The 22,205-nt window shown below is 38.7% G+C and overlaps 1 protein-coding gene across 2 annotated transcripts in view; it reads right to left on the bottom strand.

Annotated features, from left to right (window-relative positions):
* Positions 1 to 863: 863 nt before the first annotated feature.
* Awh (LIM/homeobox protein arrowhead) overlaps positions 864 to 22,205 on the bottom strand; it is a 91,923-nt gene continuing 70,581 nt past the window's right edge. For both annotated transcript variants that reach the window (XM_089232763.1, XM_089232762.1), the window contains exons 4-5: positions 13,172 to 13,411; positions 864 to 1,518 (exon numbers count right to left, since the gene is read on the bottom strand). In XM_089232763.1, coding sequence (XP_089088889.1) covers positions 1,409 to 1,518; positions 13,172 to 13,411 — 350 coding nt within the window. In that variant the 3' untranslated portion in view covers positions 864 to 1,408. The remainder of the gene's footprint in view (positions 1,519 to 13,171; positions 13,412 to 22,205) is intronic.

Raw genomic sequence — 22,205 nt, 5'->3', positions numbered from 1 at the left:
TAGCTTAAGTTAAAAAAAATGTTTTTTATTTACATATACAGGGTGATTAAAATTAAAGTTACCGTACTCTGAGTATTTATCCGAATACAGCCAGATGTTTAGGATATCTTTATGAGACCTTTATTAAATAAATAAAGAACTTCAATTTTTGACCACCGGGCGAAAAGTGGTGCTTTTTTATTGAATTTTCCTTTTTCCCACAGACCATGTCCGACCCATGTAGCACCCGTACTGGAAGACGTATTCCATTAAAACTTGGTATATACGCTATATGGACCATGGGAAAATGTGAAATGCAATAAAAAAAGCTCAATTTTTTCACCTGGTGGTTGAAAATTGAACATTTTGTTTCATAAATGTCTCTCCTGGTCTCATTAAGATATCCTAAACATTTGGCTGTATTTGGATAAGCAGTTTTTGAGACAAACTACTCAGAGTACGGGAACTTGAATCACCCTGTACATAACACAAGTTAGAATATCGATATAAAAAAGGTTACCAGAACTTAGAAGCAGTAATAATATTAGGTTTATTGGAAAGTGATTTTTTTTTTTGTTGAATTTGAAATTTTTTAAAAATGGGCCAAAGTAGCCCGCGTTTACGGTACGAAAAGAGGCCTGGGACAGAAACGAATTAAGGTCGGTTGAGGCAGAAAAAAATATTGGACCCCCTCAAATTAAAAAAAAAGTTCAAAGTTGAGGTTTTGCTTGACCATTTAGAAGTCGTGGCAAAGGGCTTGTGCCCGGTGCTCCCGCCATTAAATTCGCATGTGATCTGCAAAAATGCTTTCTGGACACACTGCATATTTGTCCGGATCTTCGATTTAAAAATAAATACCGTATAAATGAATATAAACTCGAAATACATATACGAAGCACACATTTATTATCATCATTTTTTCTTTCGCATGCATATATAAATTTCCGGAATACCGCTGATCTCTGTATTATTAACGTTCAAACAAAGATCATCCTCGCAATAATAATAATAATAATAATTTTTATTCACACAGACTAGAAATCCTACGCCGATGACATCGGCTGCATAAAGCTTCGTGAAGCTTTGAGATGAGACGTATCTGGAATTCCGATATATCCGGAGATCTAAAAGAGTCATTGCTCCTTTTTTTAAAAAAAAGGCCAATTCAAAATGTTCTGGAAGTAGTTCCAAAGGAGGTCCTTGTTATTATTATCATATATTTTGTTGTATTCACTGACTTTTCGTGCAATGTCCCGTCCGTCCATTCGGTATGAGAAAGAGAGGAAACAAAATAATGAAAAAAAAAATGAAAGTCGTTTTTTTTGTATCACCGGGGCTTCACACGATGACCACCCAGGTGGTGATGGACTATTTACAGGTGAAAGGTCTTTCGCACCGCTAGTTTGATGAGAGCGAGGGAGGATGACCTTCATGCAACCTGGCCCATGTTCATGTGGATACCAGAGTGTGAGCAAAGACAGTACAGCATGCCGCAGCCGGGACAAGATGTTGCCGCTGTCATCGGTGGCATTGCAATCGCTGTTGGAGAAAGAAAAATAAATGATTATTAAAAAAAATATTATACGTAGGAAGAACAGGAAGTAGGGCATTTCCCTGCATTTTTTTGTTAGTAGTTGTACATGTGAAGTTTGATCTTATAAGAAATAAAGTGATTAATCATAGTCCCTTGAGTTGCCGCTTTCGGCTTAATGTCCGATTCAGATTTAATCTCAAATACGAACACCGACAGTTTCTTCACATTTTTAGCGAAAAGGAAAGTTTAGAATAGAATGTACGGTGATACCTCAGCTAACGAACGCCTCGGCTTACATATTCTTCGGCTAACGAAGATTTTTCTGCCTCGGCTAACCGATACAGATTCAACGCAACGATGAGCCTCTCCGCTGATTATACGAAATACAGATGACTCGATACAAATCGAAAATAATTTCGAAAAGAAAAGTCACATTTCTCGGTGAGGAATTGAACCACCAACCTCTCGGTGCAGAAAATGACCCTGGTGTGACAAAAATGATCAACCAATCTCTCATTCTCCCGGACAGCGTTCTACCATCAAGTTACAGAGAACTGGCAGTTTCAAATCATAGAACAATCTATATGTTTCTTGGGCTGAACGGTACTTCGCAATACACACGCTCGCAGCGTCCTAACTCAGCAACCGCTCGTAATGACATAAGCTCCCAGACGGCGACATGAACGTAACGATGAACTCCTCCGTTCAGCCCAAGGAACACATAGAGCAGTAGACCGGACAGAGTGAGAGGGTGGTGGTTCGATTCTCCACAGATGAATGTGACTTTCCTATAAAAACTTATCTTCGCCTTGTGTCCAGTCATCTGTACTTCGTACAATACGGATTCGGCTAACGAACATTTTTCTTGATATGAATGTATAAGCTAACCGAACACAGTCGCTTCGTGAGCTGAAATTTTGCGCCTGTCATAATCAGAATTACTACCACCCGAATCCATTTAACTCATGTTCAACTTGGAATTTTTTTCCAGATCTCTTCGCTCTTTCTGAAAGTTTTGAACCATTTCATGTAAAATGAAAGATTCAACTAATATAAAACGCATTGAAAAAGAAGTCTGTTTCCGGAGTGAAAACTTAGCACCAAACTGAACAGTCTGGACATTCTAGGAAAATTCTTTTCTGTTTTCCATCTGCATGGACACAGAAATGAGCTGACAAATCAGAAATGAATGGGGATACCTACGAACTCGACTGGGTTGTATCAACACCAGCTTTAATAGATAAAAGCTGGTGTTGGTTGTGTACATAGTGCAAAATAAAAAGATGTTCAGAATCTCATCTTGTAAATTCTCATTTGTCCAGTTTTGAAGCTGTCCAGTTTAACCTTCGGTCGGTTTTTAGTCTTTTCTACAGTATTTTTTCTTAAAGTTTTAGAAAACATAGCTTTGAATTTTGGGCAGTACCTGGAACGAATTAAATGATTTTCCATAGAAGCCTATGAGAAATCACGTTTCGGTTAATGAACGTGATTCTAGAACGAATTATCTTCGTTATAGACGAGGTATCACTATATAAAAAAACATTTGAGATTTCTCTAATTGTTTTCAATTTCTACTCTTTTATTATCTCAAAACGAAATACAAATTAATTTTTTTATCAATTAATGATTGCAGTGTCAAAGAACTTTGCAAGGTTTAAAAAAATTGCTTGTTTGGATGACTTTTTAACCTTTAAAAGGCTCTTAGCTTTGGATATGTGCTAAGAGTTCTTCAAATGCCTATTAGTGCAGCCAGTGTCGTCGACATAAAAAAAACATTGGGGGGAGGGCACTGAAAGTTGTCAGTCGTCCCGTATATACGGAACTTAAGCTCGTACGCAAAAGAAGGAATGGTGTGTTGCTTTTGTATATTCATTAATTATTAGTAGGGGCTCAGCCCTCTAACTGAATTTATTGCATTCAGTATGGGTAAATCGTTTTACCCATATTTAACGTTGTTTTCTTAACAACTTTCCTCAGTTTTTCGAATTTAAATATCTCGGTGAATATTGCACTTAGCAACGTGGAATTTCTATTTGTTCGCATCAAGAGAGACAGAGTAACAACTTTGTAATTGGATTCTCAAGCACAGGGCGTCCGTATGAAAGGTTAACATTTTTATTTTAATAAGTATACAACCCCTTGCAACATGGGTGACATATCTTAGTACTACACGCTATTTAAATACTTTTTCTAATTGGAAGTATGCTTCTAGGATCAACGATTCACCAGTAAAATACCATTACGCCCTGTTACCTATGCACACTCTGTGTAATCTCCGCACACTTACTATACCCATTCTTTTTTATAGCCGGAATTTCGTGCAAAATATAATGGCGTGAATATTTTTCAGCTTTTTACGGAATTTGAGAAGAGTTTTACGTGATACTCAAGCTTTAGTGACCATGTGAGACAGAAAGTTTCTTTCAAAAATTATTTCATCCTGAAGTTATTCATTACGAAGGAGGAAATTCAACCTTTTGAAATATTTTTGGCGAATACCAATACAGCAGTGTAAAGCCAGGGCCACACTTGTGTTAAACCTGGCCCAATAGTCATTCATAAATATTTGCTTCCAATATTTGCGTTCCCCTGATACAAAGAAGCAGCAGCGGCATAGGCTGTCTACCCACTGGCCCAGTTTGCCATAATTTTCCTTGGTGAATAGTTGCTTCCAGAACACTCGCTATGTTGTGACTGCTGGCATTCTTCGACCAATGTGTGGCCAGACGAATAGGAAGATCAGAAAGGAAGGCGGCTTCTTCGACTTAGGTTGGAAGCTGGAAAGTACTGGTCGTTCGGTTCGACCAGCCTTCCAATACTATCCAGCCTCCAACATTTGACGATAATTTCCAACCGAAGAGCGGCCACACTACTTCCATGACCATCCTTGGAACGTATTGGGCCAGCTTGACATGAGTGTGGCCCTGGATTAAGAAACAACATTTTCATAAATCATTTTCTAAGCTACAGTAGCTCATCTAGAAGAGGCCATTCCACAAAAGACGAAAAAAGAGATAGTACCCTCTTAACAACACTATTTTCACCACTGTTCTCTTATGTCACGTCAGCACCACTGTCAACTTTTTCGGTGCTTTTTTAAGATTACAATGGCAGCGTTAGAATTGAAAAATAAAAGTCCTAAAAAATATATTGAATGCGAGATCCTTCTGGTCCAAAGACATCATGACTGGTCCGCTAAACGAAACGAAATCTGTTCTGAATATTAATAATTCATTTTCCTGAATATATTATCACTTAGAAGAGTGATATACCACCAGAGGGTGCAAAAAGCCATAAAAAACAATTAGAACTGCAGTCGAACCTTATAAAACCATCACTATCGATTATATGGCTTATATTTTTTTAAGTAATAAACATTTATCATTCGACATTTAAACGACTGAGACAATATAAAACGATTGCGGATCGGTGATTCTCCCAAAGGAGATCAATGTATCACCGCAGGAAGGGGGGCAAAGTTTTCTGCTACTGGTCCCGCGGACCACCACAATTTTTTTCTCGTTGGTCCGATTGTTTAATGTTTAATTGTTCGATTGTTTAATCAGTGGTCTCGAGCCACAAATGATTTCGAACGCTGAATGGTATTCCAATATGACAGAAATATTTATGAATTTGCATAGTTTCTATCACAGAGATTAACGTTAGTGACTGAGAATCAACTTGTATAACAATTTTTGACTGACATTTGCGCAGCGTTGTGTTTAATGTTTAAAATCTTTTTCAATTAATTTTCATGCAAATTTTTGTATGAAATGAACACTTTCGGAAATTAAAAGGTCTAATGAGTGCCAAATTTGTTTGTACAGAAATTCGATTTTTAATGGCTTTTCAAAAATGAAATATTCAGAAATTTTATCCCAATTTCACGATCTGAAAATTTTTTTTCATTTAACCATGAACAGAAATAATTTGTTTTTAAAAATAAAAAAAAACTATTTTTGCAGGCTTTCTTTTGTCACATGGTATATGAGGTTTTTCAAAATCATTTCTACTAGTTATTTTAACTAAAAGTTAATTTACATTAATTAAAAAGTTAGTTTTTATGGAAGTTTACATCAATTACAAAGAAAAACATGCTAATGTTCAATTTTTTCAAACTTCTCAGATATCTTATTTAAGTAACCAGTTATCACTTATTAAAAAATTGTGCAATTTGGCCACAAATTGGAAGAGAGGTCAAAAATGGGTTGACAATTACGTTTATGTTCAAAATTTATTTGTGCACAAATATGACAGTAACTTGTGACTCATGTGGAGTAATTAATTGAAGCAGTTAAATGTTGAAGGCAAAAATACACGCATGCGTGCTGATAAGGGAAGAGGGGGGGGGGAAGGGTGTGGTCTTAGAGCAGCCGATGCTCCGACAATAAATTAGTAAATTTTCCTATTTATAAAATAGTGGATATATACTAATACTCTATGAGAGTATCGATATTTTCAATGGATTTATTGAAATGTGATACCAAGTAGATGGATTTTAGCATAAAGAGAAGAACTTATGGACTAGATCAGTGTTTCTAAAAGTGTGCGTCGCGACAAGCTGGAGATACTGATTTGTGTATCTATTTACTCTTCGAAGTGATTCTTTTATTAGTGTGTGTGTGAATATATGTGCTAATTTATTCTGGGAGCCGCAAATAAACCATGAATTGTGCGAGGGAGCCGTGGGTGACAAAAGTTTGCGAACCACTGGACTAGACACTGACCAGTCTCAAATCGCCATAGCACTAAATATTCCACAATATTGTCATTTCAGAATTACGGGGATAGTATTGTAGAATTCACAACCGTTCAAGTGATACTGTGTTATCAGTAAAAACTATCACTTAGTTGTTTCCACTGAAAGACTAGTCAGAGTAAACAGAACTGACAAGGAAAGGACCCAAAGGTATCATCCTCAAAAAATTATGAAAAAATTTAAGTACAGTCACCTCACCCAGTAACACATAAAAAACCAAAAATTAGCGTCGAAATGCAATTATTAAAGCAACAAAAAATTATCAAAAATGGCAGCAGTTGGCTACTCATCATCTCTCGCGCTTCCCTTGGTGATATCTATAAAAAATTTCTTTTCTTTCTTTTCTCCAGCTTTTTTTTCTTAGAGACTCTAGTTGTTTTTCTCTTTTTTCTTTCTCTGTCTGTGCTGTATCTACACTTGCGTTGTTTGAACAACGTCGCTCTAAGACTTTAGGGTTGCGGGATTTTTTATTTCATTCTTAGCCTCTATTGACGCTCAAAATATTAATATTTGCAATTTTTTCTTGAGTGAACCATAATATAATTCCGGTAAATAATTATATATTTTTTTGCATATTTTTTAAATGAGTAAAATTTAGTAGAGTAGTTTTGAATGTGAGTAGTTTTAAACTTTTTTGAGGATGACACCTTTGAACCCTTTCCTTGACAGTAGCAAGTACACATATACAGGGTGTCCGGGTTAAAGCTATCTAAAAGCAATTTCTTAATTTAACTGCTTTGAGACGCTTTTCGCAAAAGTCACGGGCTGACTGTCAGTCAAGCATGTAAATGCCCCACCGTAGGGTTCAGTGCGTGCTTTGGTCAGCTGTATTTATATCAGTGACGCGTATTAAATGCCGTGTACAAACTGGATGGAATGTGGAGTAGCATTTAAGGTGTTATTAAATCAACTGCTGCAGAGATGCACTGTTGATACGGATGCAGAAGACAGGGGCGTCGGAAATGTTCGGAACTTGTGAGTACTCATCTTGATATTTAGGTAGGAAATTTCGATTTTTAAATCAATTCAAGGTGCTCAGATCTATGCCATAAATTGCCGTGGGTGATTGAGGCCTCCCAGCCACAGCACCTCCAGCTCCGGCATCACTACCTGGAACATAACTGTTCTCCCTAGAATACAATTCCTTGTTCACGAATCTCATCTGCTTTGATCACCATTCCCGTGTGGTCGTGGTCGTGGTCGACGTTTCGTATTGACTTAATATTTAACATCCGAGCTTTAGTCAAGCAAAACAAAATTGTCGATTTTTAGTTTAGACTGAAATGGCACATCCTTCCCGTCATGTGTGTGTGTGATTAGTGATCAGGAATTTCTATTTTAATCAAAGAAATTTCTTAATGAATTTCGTGAGAGGATTCGAACTGAGAAAGCTAATCGTGCCATATTCATTGTCATGCAATACATATGAAGAAAATAGATATGACCAAAGAGTAACCTTTTTCCCCCAACACACAAACATATCTTAACTCTCGATAATCCGGATGCTAAAAAAATTAATTATATTTTTATAAAATTTATTATGTAAAATAACATATCCTGACTGAATGAATGATTCATCATCGCCAAGTCGAAAACGCTGAAGCTATAAATATGAAATTTAGTTTAGTTATATTTAGTTTTATTTTATGATCTAGACTCACTAAGGAGGGACTTTTAAAATTTCAACCTCTAAGGGGGTTATCAGGTGTTCAAAGGTTATATGGGCCAATCATGGTCGAGCCAAAACCACTGAAGGTATAAATATAAAATTTGATCAGTATTATATTTTATAATGCAGCTACCTGCACAGACGGGATTTCTGAAAATTCAACCCCAAAGAGGGTCATGACACGTTCAAATGTAAATACAAATACAAATACAAATACAACGCCACAACAGGCAAATTGCCCAACGAGGTGACTGACTTAAGAACATCATGGATCCCCGAGCCCCTACCTACTACTGCTACACCACACATGCACCCCCCCCGCGTAACCCCCCCCCCCAACGAATCGGTACATGCGGGAATGTGCGTGTACGTGTAGTGCAACCTGACGTAAAGTTTTGTTTCTGTGTAATGCCTGTTATGTGTAGTGCTGTCATCTGCCCCCAGTTTTACAAACTATGAGTGAAGTGTTATGATTGAATGATTTATCGTTGTAGGACTGGTGCTCTCTGTGGCGAGACTTTTCAACGGGGAGATCGGCTCGCATTTGCGCCTTGAAGTTGGGAACCACAGAAAACCAACTTCAGCCGACCACCACTGTGGGGTTCGAACCCGGATCCTCGCATCACGAGTCCGGCACTATAACCACTCGACCACCACAGCGGCATTAATTATTAAGGGAATTATCGCCAAAAAATTTTCAGATTACCAAATCCACGCGAGCGAAGACGCTGGTAATAGCTAGTCTCGTATATAACCACACATCCTTTTACGAAATCCCACGGGGATCAAAATAATACAAATAATACAATACAATACAAATGCCATATAATACAAATACAACGCCACAACAGGCAAACTGCCCACGAGGTGGCTGACTTAAGAACATCATGGATCCCCGAGCCATTTTTTGGAGGCCCTACCTACTACTGCTACACCACCCACACATCCACCCCGCCCACACACCCCCCGCGGAACCCCCAACGAATCGGTACATTCGGGAATGTGCGTGTACGTGTAGTGAAACCTGACGTGAAGTTTTTTTTGTTTCTCTGTAATGCTTGTTATGTGTAGTGCTGCCATCTGCCACCGGTTTTTCTAACTATGAGTGAAGTGTTATGATTGAATGATTTATCGTTGTATAATATTTGGTAATAAACATTATTGATTAATAAAAAATAAATGCTCTTTTAGAACTTGTTGGCACAATCAAGCAGACAGCAGGGTATGTAATTATCCGTTCAAACATTCTTCTGTTCCCGTGGGGAATCTCGAAACTAAATTTAAACGAATATGCCTTAAAATTTTTAAAGAAACGAAGCCCCACGGTAACCAATAAGTTATAATAACGGTTCCAAGTGACGTACACACGTAATTCATCGTAAATTGTGTGCCTAGATGGCCACTTTCAATCGCGCTGTTTAACAGTCACTATCGTTCATGTCTAGACAGCCATTTTCTTACTCGGTTGAAGAGCCTGAATGGTCACTTGGTGTTCTGGTTTTCATGTCTGAACGGGAACTTTCGTTCTTGGGTCTGGAAAGCCACTTTCGTTCTAGTGTGAAAAGCGTGGACGGCAACTTTCATTTTGAAACTTACTGCCATAGCATCGAAAACTTTGCATCACAGCGCAATTGCATGCGATCTCTTCACTTCTCTATATTGACATTCCATCCCGTAACTAGCTTCGAAGTTTGTATCATCATCCATTCTAATTCTCTGTCTCCCCAACCCCACCCCCTTTTGTAGCCCAGAAGCCAAGTTCAGATCGGTCTCGATCACGATCTTCATTTTCATACGAATTCCGCTCCTTCACTTGTGTGACATTTTGTGTTCACATGTCCTTTTTCTGACACTCTGTATCTACGCTTTACGTGATCTCATTTAAAGGCGTGCATACGTAAGCGAGCGGATCATGCATTCGCGCATTCAGTAAGCATTCGCGCATTCAGTAAGCATTCGCGCAATTGGTTGTGCGGTAATTTGTACGGTGTTGTGAACGACGAGCTAATCTTTTTTGAGCTGTTCGAACCGGACCACCGGGAATCGGGTTTTTCAATGAACACAAAGAAAAAAGTTCGTGTACCCAAGAACGGGAATTAGAACCGCTCCAGGGGAATCTTACCTTACATGTTCTGCTCGCTAATATATAGGCCTATGCACCTTCACGAGATTTCGCCTGATGCGATTATTTTTCAGAACTAATCAGTCACGTGAACTGAGGGACATCTGCACGCAGATTTGTTATTTTAGCACAGGGATATCCCATATTTCAGGTATTTGGTCTAAGCTGGATTGATATCAGGCCTAGGTTTATTCATCGTGGGATCAACCTAATCACAAATCACAATCTTTCAGATTTTTTTATCTCCTTTTGCGTTTAACAAGAATTTCATTTTTTTTCAAACTATATTGATTTTGTTTAGATTCTCTGATTTAAAAAAATTAAATCACCGGAATCATCGGAAGATGGAGCCACCAAGAGCAAAGTCAACATCCCAACGAAATACAGGCCAGTAAACAAAAGGGCGAAATATTTTATTATGGCAAATTTTGCCATAATAAAATATTTATATATTATATGTATATATAATTTTTTCACTTTTCAGTTTTCTTCGAAAAAAATTTCTTAAGCTTCTTGTTGCAAAAGCGAGCTATAACATTTCATACTCTCGACCAATGTTCGCCAATACGCATCAAAATTCAATGTTACCCCTCCAAATTTCGTGAAGAAGTGAAAATATTAGAATTTCGTATAAGAATTCGTATAAATTAGGTATTTCTCCCACTAATAAAAAAAATACGCCTCGTTTTACAAAACTACCCCTTAAAATTTTGAAAAACAGTGAAATTACTCTTCAAAATTACTTTTTGGAATAACACTGCTTCCGGCACGGCCATCCTTCGAAGATAACATGGTGTAGTAAATTAACTCAATGGTTCGATACGCTTATTGGTTGCATTTTTAAAGTTTTATAAAAGAATTTTTCTAAAACTTTATAGATACTTTTATAGTGTAATCCCGGCCTTATACCTATATATCCTGATAACTTTACATAAAAAAAACAAAAAATGCGGAACGCGAAACTTAACGAATTTATTGAGAGATGTGGCCATCAAATGATGAAAGTTTTACTCCTACGTTAGGACCACGCATTTATGTATACAAGCAACACTTTTCGGCATGCACCAATTTCTTAGTTCCCCAGAAAAATGTTTGAGATACATGTGCAAACGGAGTAGTAGCAGTAGTCTTCCTTGATCTTGATTCTCATGGTCTTGAAACAGCGTGGGATTTCGGGGCTGTAGATTTCCAGATGCATTTACACTTCGGAAAGGTTCGAAATTGCACAAATGATGGGAACCTGCGTGCATCTCTGCTCTCCAGGTTCAGATCTTCGTGGAACAATTCTGGTGATTCTTCTAGATTTTTCAAAAACATCAATGCCTTTTTTTGTGTAATAATTCTCATGGTCTTCCTGGAATCTTTTTTATCGTTGTCTCAGGAAATTGATTCTTATAGTATTCCAAAACGAAGTGATTCTCGTGGTCTATTGTGGTCGTTGAAATAAAAACTAGTCCTAGTGGTACTGTAATTGATTCTCGTGGTCATCGAATTTTTTTTTTTCGTAGTCAAATTTAATTCTCATTACAGAACTTGTTCTCATCACAGAATTCATTGCCCTCTATAAACTTGATTCTCGTGGTTAATTCAAAAGCATGGTTGTTATATTCCAATGGCAATTTCCGTTATTCTCATTGTCTTCTTTGAATGGTTCTCTTTATTCATGTGGTCTTTCTTCTTGATCATTCTCATCTGTTTTGATCACGATTCCTGCGATCTTGGAAAACAAATTCTCATCGTCATAGAGCTTGACTTGAATGATCTCCCAAAAAATTTAATTTTCTCTCGATCATCCCAGAACTTGATCGGAAAAAGGATTCTCGTAGTTTTACCAGAAATATACATTCTCGTGATCGAGTCGTCACCAAAAAACTCATAGTCTTCCTAGATTGATTCTCGTGGTTTTTCCTATTGATTTTGTGGTCTTGATAAATGAGTTCTATTGCTTTTAAACGAAATTTATTGAAATCATCACGCAGAACTAGATCTTTGTGTTCTTCCTTCATGAATGACCACTGTGTGTGATCTCGATATTAGTGTTGTCTTCCAGAAATTTCTCTAGAACATGATTCGCGTGGTTTTCTTTGATCACGGTTCCCGTGGTTTCCCTCGAACGTGATTCTCATGGTCTTTCGAAGTCAAAAAACGTTACCAGAAAATAATTTTCTCATAGTTTCTTCCTAAGATCGTTATTCCCGTGGTCCAAGAGTATGATTTACTGGGAATTCCTGGAACCACACAGGGGCGTTAGAAACGTTTGGAACTTGTGGGTGGTGGGCTTGATCTTTACGTTGGAACTTTTGATTTCTGAATCAATTCAGTGGGTGCTTAGACCCGTCATAAATTACCATGGATGCTCAATCACCTGCAGCATCCCCGGCTCCAACACCACTAAAACACTTGTCAAGAGAGTAAATACTGTTTGTACATCTGCTGAGCTTCTAATGGTGCTCACATTAAACTTTGTTAAACTGCAAAAATAAATTTGAGTTGTTCACTTTGATGAAGCTGAAATTTACAACTAATGGGTAGTTCTCCATTGTTTTTGGATACCTTCAGCTCGGACATCCTGTATTCTACCTTTCGCTGCATCGGAATTATCTTTAAGCAAGATTGTAAGCCTCAACGTCTAATCGAACACCAGAAAATGTGTGCATATGACCCACACACGCGCGATCACACTAAATCAATGAAAACAATAAGTACAAATGTAAGATAGCATAGTAAATCCTCCTCTGACCATTTTTAGAGCTTGTTTTTGGTAACTATGCACATACAGATAACAGTCGAAGTACGGGAAAATGGCTTTAGAGAGAGAACATTGTCACAAACATTGCCAAACAGCAAGAATCTGTGACTAAACATATGTATAAAGAGAGGAGATCTCGGTATTCTGCCTTAAATCATTTAGTTACTGTTGGTCCATGATTACTGTATAATGAACGGAAATGTCAAACCCCATCTAGTCGAACTGGTATAAAAGAGTATCCCGAATCCACTTTCATCGTCCAAATTACAATAAATATATTAACATACTCACCAAAACACTTAAATTACCGTACTGTACTTGATATTATGACCGATGGTATATTATTGAATTATAGTTACCGTTTGCTTTCTTGGCTTGATTATTCAGGTATTTTTTCTGCCTCGCCCTGGAATTCTGGAACCAAACTTGCGTGACTCGCTTGCTGAGACCTGTAATCTGAGCTATTCTCTCGAGATCTTGACCATCCGGATTCGAATCTAGATTGAAATTGGCTTGCAAAACTTGTAGTTGCTCTTCGGTGAACGTTGTCCGAACTCTCTTCGTTTTCGTTTTCTGTTGATGGTCGGGATCTGTACTTTCTATACGAAACAAATTAATATTCAGTTCGAAAAGGTTTGTAAAGCAGTATACGTAAATATGTAATTATATAAATAAAACGCGGAAAAAGAAGTGTAATTAAATTTTATATATATATATATCATCATTTCAGACAGGTCCGCGCGTATTTACGGTCTCTTACACTCCTATGTAGTTGTATATTTTACGTCTGATGACAAACCTAACTTTAAGGAGATTCAATTGATAGCGGACTTGGCCTTTTTTTAACCAAAAATTTACCATATTCCTCAAATTTCTCCACCCCATGCCGCTGCACATGTTTAAATTTTGAAATTATAGCGATATCGTACCTGTTCATTCATGGGTCCCCAAGCAATTTACGTCAATTATACTGCGATATTATCATGAGAGGAAAGGGTCCTGTGCACTCACGGTGCCCCTCCGTTAAGATATGGTCGTAATTTAACTATTACAACAAACTCGAAAGTGTAGAATCTACTGGGAAATCATGAAGATTAAGAATCATCATGTTGAATTAACAAATACCAATCGTAGTCATACATTAAGATAGAGAAATTGTGATTGAGTAGATTGTTTTAGAGTTCCGCGAATTTATATACGGAAAAAAAAAACTAACTTTCCTTCAATTTTTTTTAATTTATCCCGTTTTAACCCATTTGCATCATAAGCGCATATATGCGCGGAATTTTCTTGGCCATTAAATCACCAAAGCGCAGATATGCGCGCTAGTTTTTTATGCATAAGAACAAAACACTAGAGCGCATAGCCATAGCACGCATGCACGCAGTCATGAGCGGAGATACGGGGGGGGGGGCGTCAAAGGTGGAGTCCACTGATCTAATGTATATATGAATTGACATAATCATCATCGTGCCCCCCCTCCCCAGCAATAATGACCGTGCCCCCCCCCCCACAGACTTCCAAGTCTATCTTCGCCTATACACGCATTTAGTGGAAAGTGATGATTGCAAATGGATTAAAGTATTTTTTCGAGTAAAAGCAATAATAAAAAATTGATAAGAGGGGTTTGATTCAAATAGTAGTGAAGAAGTAATTAGACCTACAAAACGCAGACGTATTATTGCGATATCTTCTGACAATGACGATGGTGATCAAAGTAATTTTGAAATATTTCTAACTTTATACAATAAAAAAACTGGTAATATGGGCCAATTTTCCACTTTTTCGAATGATGCAAATGGGTTAATTATTCAATATCCAAGGATTTTTATGAAAGCCTCGGCTTCCAGAAGTATCAGTGTGAACCTAGACGATACCACTATAATATTTCTTAGACAATAATACTGCTATCACCAGCTTGTAGACTTTCAGAAATGTGGTTATATAGTCTTATTGTCGGAGATTTTCCTGAGATACCACAATGGCCATTTACTTCACGCAGCTTAGAATGTGACTCATCGAAAGAGACAACCCTTTGCCAGTCAGAAGAGGTCTAATTTCAATGCTGCCTTGTAGATTGCAGCAGGGTTAGCCATTCTGACATTTTAGACGAAAGCCTAAAGTTATTTGGACAGTGGAGTGTTTAATTGTAGTGTGTCAACCTTCTCATCAAGGTCGCTACACACTACTCTGACATATTGGGCACCATGTTATGTCAGAGTAGTGTGTAGCGGTCTTTAGACGTTCACCTCTTCCATCAACAACAGTTGGTGCTCCACTGACTTTAATTTAGTTGATCGCAGTGGCTTTTTTTCCCTATACATAGGGTGTTTATAAACAAATACGACAAACTTCAGGGGGTGATAGATCATAACAAAGCACTTTTCACCCTGAAAAATCGAACACCCTGATTTAACGTGAAGTGGTGGACCGCTAGAGGGCACTTTATAATTTGCATAAACGTACGGTCCGACGCAAAGTTCGACAAAAATATAGGCATGAAACACGGAAAACATGCTGCAATGAAGACAAGTGAACATCAATAACTGCTTGACATGACAAAATAGTACAATAGGATTTTCATAAATTAAAGATTAATGGAGGGAACGAAAGGTAAAAAAAAAACCAATGTGACCTGTAGAAACATCAGTCATTACGTACAAACAAGCGTAGACGTAACGTTATTAGAAATATTGGAAGGGCTCAGAGATATTTGGGGGGGGGGCGGCTCAAACCCAACATTTCTGTAGGTATTATAGAGAAGGGGAGGCAGATGTTGGTAGGGAGGGCTCTGGCTCATGGATCGGTTACAAGTTTACGCCTACGCAAACAAGAATAACTCTTACAAAGGTGTTCAAAATTTCGACCGCCATTCCTTGGGTTTCTTCACACATTTCATTTATTTTCACCTTTCGTTCCCTTAATTAATCTTTAATTTATGCAAATCTTATTGTACTAGTTTGTCATGTCAAGCACTTAGACACAGTTCCAGATACTTTTAATAACCCACGACAGATTAACGGATCACTGACGTGTGGCACGATTCCAAAGCACTTTAGCTGCCCCTGGTGCAGTTCTGTATCACTCAAGTTACCCACGACACAATTCCACACACACACACACACAGATCACTTAAGTTACCCACGACCAGTGCCGCCTCAACGCATGGACTCACTTGGCAACGAACCGTTAATTCTCAAAAGGCACAGCGATACGATTGGCTGGTGAGGGAGTGACGTAAGCATTAACTGACTTATCAGTTTATCATATTTGGCAAGAAATCATACTTTTTCATCTTCATGTGTTTCCGACTACTAGTTTCATTAGTAGTCGTACTAGTTCATTAGTAAATACCAAAGCCGCTTGAAAGTTAATGCAGCTTTGGTAAATGCACAAGTAGGTCAAACTCTGTTCGGGCTCGGACATCGCTTCGCTCTTCCAGCCATTAAAGGAGGCCCCTGCCCCCGGATTGAAATTATCAACTGTTTTCACCACAACCAGAAACATGGCAAAACTGTTAAGTTCAAACAGAATGTTCCAAAAACCGGCCACGGGCAATACTATACGGTGACCGGAAAAATGTTCCGAAGTTCCAATTTTTACAGAAAGATCAGAACCAGAACAATTAAAATTAATTAAAGAGTTCAAGAAATGAAGATGGAAGGGAGGAAAAAAAGCAATAGCTATAATCTGAATGGGATTTGAACCCACAACCCCCCTTCGATGGTGGAGCCTCTTACGTTAACCACTACACCAACTATATCGTTAAACGTAGACAGGTAATATGTTGGCGCCAACTAAAGCGCCAAGCCAGCAACCCATTCATTTTCGTTGCATCATCACCAGCCAATAGTATCGCTGTACCTTTTGAGAATTAACGGCTCCTCATTTACGAGCCGCAGAGCCGTCTTAAGAGCATCGTGGAGCCCCCAGGTTGAATGATTTATCTGAGCCCTACCTGGCAAATTCTTGAAAAATTCAACTGCTTGTCATTTTTCTTAGGCCCTCTTCTCTTGAGGCCGCCGGGTGGGTCCACGCGTTAAGACGGCATTGCCGACCGGGTACGGCTCAGGGGCCTCAAGAGAAGAGGAGGCCTCACAAAAATGAGATATAACTGAAAATTTCGAGTATGCATGTAAATTTGCCTGGTAGGGCCTCAGAAAAATTTATTGCGGACCCATAGTGCTCTTAAGACGGCCCTCCCCGACACAGTTTCGGATTACTAAAGTTGTCCGCGGTACACTTCCACATGACTCAAGTAAGTGGCCCATGGCACATTCTCAGACCACTTAAATGGCCTACGACATGTTTTCAAGCCAATGAAAGAGCCCGCACTCTCCTAAAGGTCTAAAGGTTGAGCACCCTTGACTTAAGTGATATGAGATTGCACGACGGACCATTTAATGGATGTGGAATTGTAACGTGGCCCTCCACATCCTGCGGCAGGGACTTTTTTAAGGGTCCCTTCTGTAGTGAATTTATAGAGTGAAAAAAAAGAAGGTTAGAATCATATCTCGGGCTCCAGGGTTGGATGCCTGTCAGCCCTGCCCTTGTGGGGGAGGGGGGGGGCATGACCGCGAGTCGCTTAAGTAATCTGAAAATTTTCTGCGTATCACTTAAGTGATCTGTGAATGTGCCCCAGATGTCTCGACGAGTGATCTTTAAATTTATTGCGGACCACTTAATTGGAGTGAAAATATGCCGCAGACCACTGATCTGGAACAACATTCCAGGTCACTAAAGTAATCTATAAATTTGTTGTGGGTCACTCAAGAGTGATCTGGGATTGTGCCTCTTAGTTTATTTTTACAAATGTAAGTTTTAGGTCGTGGACCACATGAGATGACTTCGATGGCCACATTTGGTTGCGGACCATAGGTTGAGCATATATGTTCTAGGGCAGTGTTTTCCAAAGTGAAATTGTCCAGGGGGTGATGGAAGAAATGGGTATAACATTTGATCCTATGGGTTCGATTGAGTTGGGGGGCGATGAGGCTAAAAAATTTCTGAAAAAGGGGGGTGATGGAATAAAAAGTTTGGAAAGCTATGTTCTAGGGCAATGATTCTTTTCCAGGGGTCCACGGCCACTTAAGCGAAGGTGCAAGGGTGCAGTAGGTTGTAAGGGGGGTGGCAGCTGAGCTTTAGTCAGACATAAAATTTTTGAAAAAATTCAAATACTAAAAATTCACACATGTTAGGGGTCATTCAAGTATTACGCGTCAGCATCGAGAGGGGGGGGGAGTTTCGGATTTGCTGACTTTTGATGACAAGTGGGAGGAGGGGGGTTTGAAGGTTGCTTACGTCATCAACCACCCCTTTTTGAAGATATGAAATATTCTAAGCTGCTGACGGGGCGGGGGGGGGGTGTCAGTGTTTTGCTTACTTTTGCTGACAAGGGAGTGGGGGGTCAAAAATGGCTGAAAATCTGCTTACGTAATACTTGAATGGTCCCTTATCACGCTTCTGAGCCATAGCTCTGATGACGAAATTGCTAAGAAAACTTGAAGGAACAGTCAAGGCCTCGAACGCAATACCAGAAAGAATGTACTCCATCACAAGGAGCAAGTGTGCATTTTGATGCCCTAAAAAATATTCATTTTTCTGGAACAGTCAAAAAAAGGCAAAGAAGAATTCTGGAGCACCAGAAATGCCTTTGAAATGAATTTATTAATAAAAATCGCCTCGTTACATACGATATCTACAGGATAAGTGTGGGAAATGATGGTCCACCATCATTGTTGTTTTGTGGATTGAGTTATCTGGCATAAGTGAGAGTAAAATAATTCTAGACCAAAAAGCAGAACCTCTTTTTAAACACGGGACAGTGTCTTCTAAAGCGGGATGCATAGTCACGAATATGTTTCTCGATAGACAATGGTGTACGGCTCTGCCTTAAAAAAAATTAGTTTAATTTCAGGGTCCCACCTTGCTGAAGCCCTGTAAGCTTCCCACTAGGTCGTTTATAGGAGCGGCAAGTGAAGCTTCTCACCCGGACGGCAGGTAAGCTTGAGCCGCCCGTGGTTCTCGGATCCCTTGAGGCTTCTAAATAGGTCTCCAGGGGTCCGTGAGTTAGGAAGAGAAAACAATATTGAACACTTGGTGTTTGTTATTATGTGCTGAATGTTATTTTACACGGGGGTTCCCTGGTCTTAGTTTTATTGACATAAAAATTCCCGAGACGGTTAAGAACACCTGTTTTAGGTTTAAAAGTGTTTGTTTCGTTGTGTTTTGTCACCCCTTGGAGTTTATTGCTTCAGTTTAGAAATAACTTGTATATAACCGCGGTGTTTCAGGACCGGAACTTTCAATGACAATCTTGTTCAGACATTCTTAAAAATCTAGCACCTCCCGGAATAGACAACTACTGGAACAGTGTTTCCGAAAGTGGACAATATCGCCCCCCCCCAGAGGTGATATTGTCTAGGGGGGTCGGTAGAAGCAATGGGTTATGTATAGGATCCTATGGGAAGAATCTCTTGCGTTGGAGGGGGGGGGGGGCGATGAGAAAACAATTCAAGAAGGGAGAGAAACTATATACCGGAGGCTCAGTGTTGCCAAAACAGTCAGAAAAATTTCCAACTAGATTCTTCATCAAAATCAGCTTAAAAATGGGTTTAAACAACCAGTATTAATTTTAGTCATTATCTAGATCAGCGGTTCTCAACCTTTTCGAGCCCGCGGCCCGGTTTTATTCATTTTTGTTATTCGAAGGCTCGGTCAAACACACAACCAACGGAAAATGAATGAGGAAAAATGAAACGGCTAATCACTCGCGGCCCGGTATGAATGATATCAGGGCCCGGCGGTTGAGAAACACTGATCAAGATGACCATACGTCCCGTATTTTCTCGTAATTTTATAACAAAATACTAGTACACAGGAAAAGCTAGAAAAAAACTAGAGGGGTATTTTTTCCAGCTAAATAGCCGTAAAAAAGACCAAATCTAATAGGAAAATAACCAAGTCGGCAACACTACGGAGGCTGTTTACGGCCATTTCACCCCCCCCCCCTCCGAAGAAATACGTGCTTTATCAACGACTAGCTAGCGTGATACGTCTAGTTGGTGCTGCCATCTATTTTCCGAAACCGATAGTTAATTTACAAATAAATCCGCCGCCAGCTTCGGTAATACTGACTCGAGTCCTGGGAAGCCATCGGTGATAATCGCACAGCAATTTTTATTCATGGATCGATAAAATGTTAAAAGTGACCGTCAGATGAGATCAGAAGAAAAAAAAAAATGGAGAGAGCAGCTTTTCCTTATTTTAAGCACGTATTATTTATAAAAGGACAAGGGAAAAAAAAAAAATGAAGGAAATGAATCGAAAACTGGAAAGAAGTATTCATTCAGCTTCAGGGCAGTCGGAATAAAGAACACTAAAGTTATTCTGATAGAGAAGGCGCAGGAAAGGAAAGAAAAGAAAAAAAATGTCCGAAAATCTCTCTTTTCCTCCTTTTCTAATTGCTAACCATTCATCGAAGCTTTCGAGATTAAGCAGCAAAAAAAAATAAAATAAAATAAATAAAAAATAAAATAATAATTAATTAAATAAAAATAAAATCCCAGAAATTTTGTTCTCCGTAAGAAATTTCAATACCAAAAGCAAATTAATTACCCAAAGTTTGCTCGTGTTAGCGGTAGTGACTGCGGGGAAATTACCGAGGATCTTAATGAGAGTGACATTATGCATGGAACTGGTGGTGTTGATTAGATTTGTTGATTGAGAGCCTCTTAAATTTCACATCCAACGCAGACTAATTGAATTACGTCAAGCCGAACCGACGTCATTCAAAAGAATGGCCGTCGCGGTATTTATCTCTAACGTTTTTCTTCGAAATTTATTTATATATATTTCTTTGATTAGAGTTAGTTTTTTTTTTTTTTCGAGATATTTCACGTTTTTCGTCTCTTATTTTTACAAAAATTTCTTAAACATGTATTTAAGAACGATTCATATATAGGAAGGGCTGGTTTTATGGAATAGTCAGGTAAAATAGAATATCGGGTTTTCTCCGCCTTCAGGCAGGGCCGTCTCAAGACCATCGTGGGCCCCGTGCCAAGTGATTTTTCCGAGGCCCTACCTGGCAATTTCTCGAAAATTTCAACCAGATCTCATTTTTGCTAGGCCCCTTCTCCTTTTGAGGCTCCCCAGGTCTTGCCCGGGTGAGCCCATGCGTTAAGACGGCACTGACTTTAGGTATGGCCCCCACGTGGAACAGTGATAAACATCGGTCTCTCTTCAAAATGCTCACGTGATGCTATAGGGTCGGTGTTCCCCGGTTGTCACCATCATTACGACTGCTATAGGAGAATATTTGCTTTTCCACTTCTAGAAACTTTTGCTCAGGCAAGTTCCAAAAGTGTTTATTAATTATTTGAAATCAGCTGTTACCCGCATCTTCGCTCACGTGGATTTGGAAATCTGGAAATTGTTCGGTGATGATTCCCCCCGATATAACATTTGAACCCCTCATGACACCCTTGGGGGTTGAATTTCTAAAAATTCCGTCTTAGTGAGTCTCTATATTATAAAATATAATACTGACCAAATTTCATGTTTATAGCGATTTAAGCCTAGCGATGATTACCACATATAACCTTCTTAGAGGGTGAATTTTGAAAAATTCCTTCCTTAGTGAGCTCCATTACAAAGTGAAACTACTAACCAAATTTTATATTTATAGCTTCAGTGTGTGATTTCGGCGCAGCGATGATTGCCCTATATAAACTCCCCCCCCCCATGACTTTTTTAGGGGGGACGAATTTAAAAAAAAATCACTTCTACTGAGTCTTTACATGATAAAATAAAACTATTAAACAAATTTCATATTTATAGCTTTAGCAGTTTCGGCTCAGCATGATATCTACATGACTTTGAATGATATAACCTTGCATGATATAATCTATATAACCTTACATGAGCTCTATATAACCTTTAAACGCCCCGTCATGGCCCCCCTTCGGTGTTGAATTTCGAAAAAAACCTTCTTAGTGAGTCTTTATATCATAAAAATTGATAAAATTTCATATTTATAGCTTCAACGGTTTCGGCTCGGCGATGATGAATTAGTCAGTCAGGACATGTTATTTTATATACAGGGTGCATAGGTAACAGGGCGTATTGCAGTTTATTGGCAAACCGTTGATCTTAGAGACATACTTTGAATAAGAAACAGTATCCAAATAACGTGCAGTACTCAGATATACCATTCATGTTCGAAGATGCTCTATAGTTATTAAAATAAAAATGTTAACTTCTTATATGGAAACCTGTGCCCCAAAAAACCAATCAGAAAGTTGTTGCCCTGTCTCTCCCGATGCCAAAAAAAACAAAAAAACAAATCTATGTTTCCAAGTGCGCTGAGATATTCGAATTCGAAAACTAGAAGAA

The sequence above is a fragment of the Pholcus phalangioides genome, unplaced genomic scaffold (genome assembly GCF_987345545.1).
Source record: "Pholcus phalangioides strain wild (caught in Gottingen) unplaced genomic scaffold, Ppha-v1.0 ptg000007l_1, whole genome shotgun sequence".
Taxonomy (NCBI): Eukaryota; Metazoa; Arthropoda; class Arachnida; order Araneae; family Pholcidae; genus Pholcus; species Pholcus phalangioides.
The sequence above is the reverse complement of the archived record's forward strand: the minus strand, read 5'-3'. Positions and strand labels throughout refer to the sequence as shown.